At 40.4% G+C, this 7,846-nt stretch overlaps 1 protein-coding gene across 1 annotated transcript in view; it reads left to right on the top strand.

Annotated features, from left to right (window-relative positions):
* Positions 1–6,027, top strand: part of DMRTA1 (DMRT-like family A1) — a 9,351-nt gene extending 3,324 nt beyond the window's left edge. Inside the window, exons 3-4 of the mRNA XM_006881338.1 lie at positions 16–141; positions 5,186–6,027. Of these exons, the coding sequence (XP_006881400.1) occupies positions 16–141; positions 5,186–6,027 (968 nt within the window). The remainder of the gene's footprint in view (positions 1–15; positions 142–5,185) is intronic.
* Positions 6,028–7,846: the final 1,819 nt, after the last annotated feature.

Below are 7,846 nucleotides of genomic sequence, written 5' to 3'. Positions count from 1 at the left end.
GGCGTGCGCTCCGAGGCGGCGACGCGGCTGAGGACCCTCCGGCCGTGGCTGCGCTGGGCCTGGGGGCCCTGAGGCCGGCGGGTGGCATCGCAAACCCCGCCTTTGAGGTCTTCCAGTCGGACTGTCCCGACGAGAAACAAGGTGAGTTGGTCTTTGCTCTTCGTACAAACACCAGGTTGCTCCGGAAAAAAAACTCTTTGAAACAAGCAGCTGGAGGGGAGCAAGACTCACTACTTTAAAAAAAAAAAAAGCAGCACGTGAATTAAGGCGTCTGGTTAGCGTTAACCCTCATTCCGCGAGGGCGTGCTGCGTGCTGTCTGAAGTGATGGGCGAGAGGCAGTGAGGGGAAGCTCGAGCGAGTAAGTTACAGAAAAGCTGGTCTAAAATTCTCTGCCTGAGTCCAACTTCAAGCGCACCTTGAGGGGCATTGCACTGAGTGTGAGAGGCTGGCTTTGAGCTCCTTCTGCAGCCTGCTTTCCGGTAGGAAGCCAATGTTGATCCTTTGGGCCCGGGAAACTCAGTGATGGATGGGAGTGTACCCCTCTAACTTCCCAGCAATCTCAAGCTCCAGCTGTGGGAGCTCCAGCTGTGGGGAACTAGAAAAGGAGGCTCCTGACGCAAAGGTTAAGTATTCCACCAACAGAAAGGTGAGTGATTCCAGCCCCCATTGATTCTGAACAAGACAAAGACCTGACATTTCTTTCCCTAAAGAATACAGCCTTGAAAAAAAACCCCTGTGGAACAGTTCTCTTCTGTTAAGTGGGGCATTCAGTGGAAAATGGACTCCAACGCATGCAGGGGCACAACATCTCAAGGCCAGAGAAGACTGAAATCTAAGGTCTTTCTTCTGCATCAGTTTCGATGATTCAGCACCGCCTCATTTTCTCCAAAAGTGTGGAAAGCTATTTAAAAATGGAACACTTTCCCAAATGGAAAAAGTCAGATTTTTCTAGATTTTTGGAAGTGTTTCTAAGAATTTCAGAGAGCAATCTTGGGGCTTTCCTGTCCAAGGAGTTTTGATTTTCCCCCTCCCTTATTATTTATTATTTCACTCTGTCTCTGTCATCCCTGTGTTGTACTGGAAAAATAGCCTTGAATACTAGGTTAAAAGAAAAAAAAAATATCCCCCCTTCCTTCCCCACAAAGAATTTCCAAGCTAACTTGGTGGTAATGTATATCCCACTTAATTTTAACCAATTTCCCATATTTTTGCACGGTCTACTAGCAATAGGTATACCATTTCAGTCTATATGTAGAAGTTCAAGACAGATAATATCATACGGAATTGTATGAGGAGGTGCACTTTGAGTTAGAAAACTTGTTTGAAGAACAAAATTTGCAGATGTCGATAGATAAAGCCTGTGCTTTTGAAAAGGATGATCTGTACTTTAATTAAACATGTAACTTTGGACAGTCTCCTCTGGTGTGCTTTATTGCCTCCGAACACCTGCTGGAGGGTCACTATGTGTGGCTTCCAACTCGATGGTACACAACAACAATGCCAACCTTTAGAACATGGTCTAGTTCCTTTAAATAAGGAAAAGACCTAAGACCTTAAACCTTGCTTATGAAAGATTGGAGAAGCTGAGGAATGAAGTTGGTAAGTAAAATTCCTTTGAAAGAGAAGTTAGAATTCCTCAAATGAAATTAAAAGAAAAATATCACTGATCCTCTTAGAGAGAATGATTTATACAAGAGTTTGCTTTTATATTTTTTGGCAGCTAAAGAGTTCTTTCTAGAATTTATTTTATCCTTTGCTTCAGATAGCAACCTATAAAAAGCAGTCCACATTTTTTAAAAATCTACTTTTTAAAAGTCTACTTGAATAGCTTTTCCCAACTACACAATATCCATGAATGGTTGTCCATTTTAATTTACTTTTTAATTAGATAAAGACTAATCATCCAGGGCTGAAGACACAGAGAGTCTACTATTCAAAAGAAGGACAGTTACATGTATGCAAAAACAGTATTATAAAGCAATAACATAAAGGCAACTGAAAAAATAAAAAAGTTCAAGAAATCAAGAAGTTCAGAGAGCTGACGTTAATGATACTATATTTGAAAGTAAATTTATTTTCTAAATAGTCTTAATACAATCAGGATTTCATGGAATTCGGAACCTAGAGAGTTATTTTTAATGTATAAATTGGCGTCAGAGATTATGTTGCAATATCATATGCTCATGGGCATGCTTGTAAGTAAAAGGGAAGACAGAGACCATTCCATGCATCTTTGTCCCCACTTGATAGCCTGCTCATTAAAAGGACATTGTTGTTGTTGTTGGTTGTTGTTATGTGCCGCAGCGACCCTATGCCCTGCGCCAACCGCACCGCCTCTGACACACCCATCCCGATTACCCCAGTCATGCGCCAACCGCACTGCTTTGACACACCCGTCCCGATTACCCCAGTCACCGAATCAGTCCATCTCATAGAGGGTCTTCCCCTCCTGCGCTGTCCCTCCACCCTCCCAAGCATGATGTCCCTCTCCAAGGACCCGTCCTTCCTGGCAACATGTCCAAAGTATGTCAGACGAAGCCCCAGAATCCTTGCCTCCAAGGAGCAGCTTGGTTTAATCCTCTCCAAGATGAATCTGTTTGTGATAAAAAGTTGAAAATGCTATACAATCCTAATAATTTGGCAGTAACAGCATCTTTTTTAAAAAATCCTGTGTTTGAAACATTTTGACAGTGCTGAACCACAAACAGTTCCCTTACTTGAACAATAAACTATAGACATTTCTTTATAAATTAGGGACTGCCCTTTGAGAAAACATAGGAATATTGCCTATTGCAGTTTTAAATCACTTTGTTGTAGTTGTGTGCTGTCATGTCAGAACCCACTCACAGCTGACCCTCCAGCAGGCCTCAGAGGCAGTAAATCACACAGAAGGAGATTGTCCATTTTTCTCCCATGGAGGAGCTGGATTTGAATCGTGTACCCTTGCATCTGCAGGGCAGTTTCATACCACTATGCCACCAGAGCTCCCTAAATCACTGTAGGCAATTTAAATTTATTTTTGTGATTCGTTTCTTTGTTTGTCTTGGTGAAAATACATATAACCAAAGATACGCCATATTCAGTCAGTTTTACATTTTATTTTATTTTTCAGGTTGTGCTACTGTTCTTGCAAAGGGTGTATGGACATGATGTCTAAGCCAGAGGCAACAAAAGGCAAAAAGGATAAGTGGAATTTCATAAAAATTAACTTAGGGAGCTCTGGTGTCGTAGTGTCAAGCTGCGCTCCAATCCTGAAGGCATGCAGTTCGCAGTTCGCAGTTCGCAGTTCCCAGTTCAGGGCCACCAGCTGCTCTTCAGGAGAAGGATGGGCCTCCTCCTGTGAGATTAACTGCCTTTGAAAATCCACTGGAAGGTCAGCCATGGGTCTGCTCCAACTCAGTGGCACACAACAGCAAGGGAACTCTGATGCCCTAGAGGGTAGACGCTGCACTGCAATCCTGAAGGCTTGTGGTTCAAATCCACTAGCTGCTCTGTAGGAGAAGGATGAGCAGTCACCTTCTGTATGATTAATCGCTTCTGAAAACCCCCTGCAGGGTCAGCTCTTGTAGGTTTTCCAACTCAGTGGTTCACAGAAACAACAAACGTCAGATGAGTTTGCTAACGAAGTGAAACGAGAACCCGAAGACTGGGACTCAGGTGACACAGTTTGTAGAGAGTTGCCCTGTTAGCTCAAAGGTTATGTCTCTTATGGTTTAAATCTACTAGCACTTCCTTGGAAGAAAGATGGGCAGTCTGCCATCTGGGAGGCAATGAGTGAGAGCTTTGCTTGTTTAAATATCTATATAACAGCAACATCCATATATGTGAACTTGAAATGGAAATCCAAGATACTAGTTGTTTAAATTTAGCATTAGTGACTAGAGTTGCTGCAGATTTTATTACAGGGTCCACTGGTGGTCTAGAGGGTAGAGGGTTGCACTGCTAACCCAAAGGTGATGTCTTCTCCGATTGTTCAAATCCTATAGTGACTCCCAAGGAGAAAGATGCTGTGACTTATAGACTCTCCAAAACCCACTGGAGGGTCAACTGTAAGTCTGTTCTGACTCCACAGAAATGAGACTGAGGTTATCTTCATTCATTTTATTGTTTCATTTGATTGGGTATCTAAATGGGGCAGTTTTATTTAGGGTGCTCTGGTGGTCTCGTGGCAAGAAGCTGTGCTGTAATCTCGAAGGCACACGGTTCTCTTTATACAGTGTATTCGTGGCAAAGAGGAGTGCTGGTAGCACAGCAGGTAAACACTACCTTCTGACTGTAAAGTGAATGGTTCAGTCCCATTCAGTGACTTCTCAGGAGAAAGATCCAATGATCTGCTCTTTTAAAGATTACAGCCTAGAAGATCTGTGGGACACTTCTGCCCTCTCACACACAGTGGCTTTGTGAGTTGAAAAATCTTTTAAGTGGTACTTAATAACAACAACAAAACTTGAATAACAATCAGGAAAATCCCCAAAATTGGAAAAATGAGACAAACAGCATGCAAGCATGTTAGGTAAATAGTTTAGGGGGCATGATAGACTCTAACATTGTGAAGAGTGTTGATCATACCATGGACTGCCAAGAGAACTAACAGGTTTGTCCTGAAGAGGGTCAAACCAAGTTGCTCCTTGGAGTCAAAGATTTTGAGACCCTGTCCTATGTACTTTGGGCATGTTGCCAACAGGGACCAGTCTTTGGAGAAGGATATCATGTTTGGAAGGGATGAGGGAGAGCTAAGGAGAGGAAAACCCAGATGGGATGGATTGACACCGTAACTAGGGTAATGAGTATCAGTGTGTCAGGGACAGCGAGATTGGATCAGGACAGAGCAGGTTTCAGAGCTATTGTACATAGAGTCATTATGAGTCATAGTCAGGTTGATGGCACATCACAGCAATGACATTGTGATTTCTAAATTATTGCTTTACTTCTAATACTGTATGACTTTGTGAGGCCGGGATGACATCAGAAATAGCATGTTTATGTTTTTCCAACAGTTTCATTTTCCGAGAAGTATCAGAAGATACTTTTATAATTGAGTTACTCATTATAATCTCCTGGAGTGAATAATTACTGTGAGAGAAAAAATGATTCTCAAGCATCATTTTTTTTTTAGTGAACAATACTAGGCTGTGAAACCTTTTTCCTCTATTTGATTCTAATATATTTTTTCTTATTTTCCAGAGCAAAAATCAAATACACGTGGCTCATACCAGAGTAGACAAGAAGAAGCTGTGTCCAAACGCCATCAGCTCTCCCTAGGATCATCTCCCAAGTCAAACGGTGTCGTTGGAAAGCAGAAAATGTTATCTGTTTCAGAAAGCTCAACCAAGGATGGTGACATCCTGTCTCCCCACTCTGGGGAGCAGTCAGGAGGTGATGAGAGCCCCAGGTCCTTGTCATCTTCAGATCTGGAGTCAGGAAATGAAAGTGAATGGGCCAAAGACTCTGCTCCCCAATCTCACCTTCCCACAGTGTCCTCAAGACCAAGGGATCCTCTTGATATTCTTACCAAGATTTTTCCAAGCTATAGGCGTAGCCGGCTAGAAGGCATTCTACAGTTCTGCAAGGGAGATGTGGTCCAAGCCATTGAACAGGTCTTAAACGGAAAAGAGCACAAGTCTGACACTGGGATGTTAGCAAACTCAGGAGGACCCGGACTTACAGCCTTTCAGAAAGCTTCTAGCTTTAGTCTAGCTGGACTTGGTTTTGGAACTCTAGGGAGTAAGTCTGCTTTCTCTCCCATTCAGACTGCTTCAGCTTCCTATGGAGGTGATTCAAGTTTCTACAGCTTAAGTCCTAGATTAGGTATCAGTCCCTTACGGCTGGCATATTCCTCTCCAGGAAGAGGGCTCTCTGGTTTTATGTCACCCTACCTAACATCTGGGCTGGTACCTGCTTTACCTTTCCGGCCAGGTTTGGATTATTCCTTTTCGGGAATGATTAGGGAGGCTTCTTACCTTCCCTGCAAAGATTCAGTAACTGGTGGGGAACTGTATTCTAGACTGAATCAGGACAATCATTAATGTATCACTTTCTGGAGTATTTTAAGAAAAATACATACACCTCTCAAATCTTCATTAACCTGAGATTGGATTCTTAGACCACAAACTGCTGTTTTCTTAAAACCAATAGTGTAGATTTAGATGTAAACAATTCTTTTTAGCATTTATTGGGTGAAGAGAAACTTTTGAATAATCATATTTTAATATGTGCCTTGAATAAAGCTTATATCAGGAAATCTTTTTGCTTTATACTAACACATTTTTTTACCTCTAGAAATATCTGTTGTAAAATTCCTAGTTTAAAAATTATACTTGTTTTTATTTTATAGGGAAATGGAATATATAGTTTAAAAATGCTTTTATAATGGTAAAGCAATCTAACATACTATAAAGTGAGCCAAAAAGGAAAAAAAGATTTGCAAAATTGAGATAATCCTATGTAATTATTATTTTGCAACTTTTTCTTATGTTTCTTGTCATAGGAGAAAAGAAAGCTATTTCAAATATTTTAAAAATATTTTATTTGACTATAAATTACCAGGTATATGCAAAGCTTTGGGGTGACTTGAATTTGTTATTTTATGAATGTCTTATTTGCGTTTGTCTTTTGTGGGAAAAAGTGCCTTTTTTAAAATCAAAGTGAACATTAAATTGCTCAACCACCTCAGAAATCTTTGAAGATGAGAGTGCGCCATCTCCTGGCCACTATCACTGATTGCCCAGTTTAAGTATTAGAATGAATGGTTTTTTAAGTAATTTAAGTTAATAATATTTTGAAATAGCCTTCTTGATCATGTTACAGAAAATATTTTACATTATTAAATGAAAATGACTGATAATTTCAATATTTGATACCATGCATACCTGATCTTGAGAAATATGCATACCTGGTCTTGGGAAATAACCCTTTTCCTTTCAATGTGTATTTATATGAAGGGTTTGGTACTGAAAGATAATGTTATTGTAAATATTAAATAGCTGTTCTATAAATATTAACTCTTGATGCTGCTTAATACAACAAGAGAGTTATAAGATTTCACAAGTGAAAAATTTGTTCTTGCATGTTAGGTTTCTTGAGTATTTTTCCAGAAGTATGTTTTTATTATCCTCAAAGTATTTTTATACTTTTTTGTTCTCCATATGGAGTGGTCTTTTTTCAGACTGTAGAAAGTCTCCACAAAAAAGCTTTCAAAACAGTTTTAGAATTTTTTTTTAATCGTGTATCATAATTTTTTTTTTTTAAGGACAATAGCTTCATTATTGTTGTTAAGAATAAACAGCAACCCAGCTGTGCTGAACAGAAGTTGATGAGCCAGAGACGATTTACAGTTTGGGCTGCATGAGTCACTAAAGATTTTTTTTAAGTGATATTTTCTCTATCTTTATCAGTGCTTTCATCGTGAAGGACTTTCTGCAAAGCCAATGAAAATGCAGTTTTAAGCCTATTTTACCAGTGAATTGTGTATGAAATGGCTGCAAATTTTCTGGTGCTAGTTTAGAATGTGACGACTGAACAGATTATGCATCAGCTCTAGTATTATGAATGCAGAAAAGTCGATCCTCTAAAAAACGGATGCTTTCAATATGTGGTTAAAATGGTTTACGTTTTAAGCCTAAACCATGGTTGATAATTAATATATTGTTGTTGTTATGTGCTGTCGAGTCGCTTGCGAATCCTAGCGACCCTGTGTACAACACCCCTAAACTCTGCTCTGTCCTGTGCCAATCGTACTGTCTCTGACACACCCATCCCGATTACCCAGTCACTGAATCAATCCATCTCATAGAGGGTCTTCCCCTCCTGCGCTGTCCCTCCACCCTACCAAGCATGGTGTCCCTC

Source organism: Elephantulus edwardii, unplaced genomic scaffold (genome assembly GCF_000299155.1).
Source record: "Elephantulus edwardii isolate Elephantulus edwardi_28Jun2011 unplaced genomic scaffold, EleEdw1.0 scaffold00014, whole genome shotgun sequence".
Taxonomy (NCBI): domain Eukaryota; kingdom Metazoa; phylum Chordata; class Mammalia; order Macroscelidea; family Macroscelididae; genus Elephantulus; species Elephantulus edwardii.
This window is presented reverse-complemented; position numbering and strand designations above follow the sequence as displayed.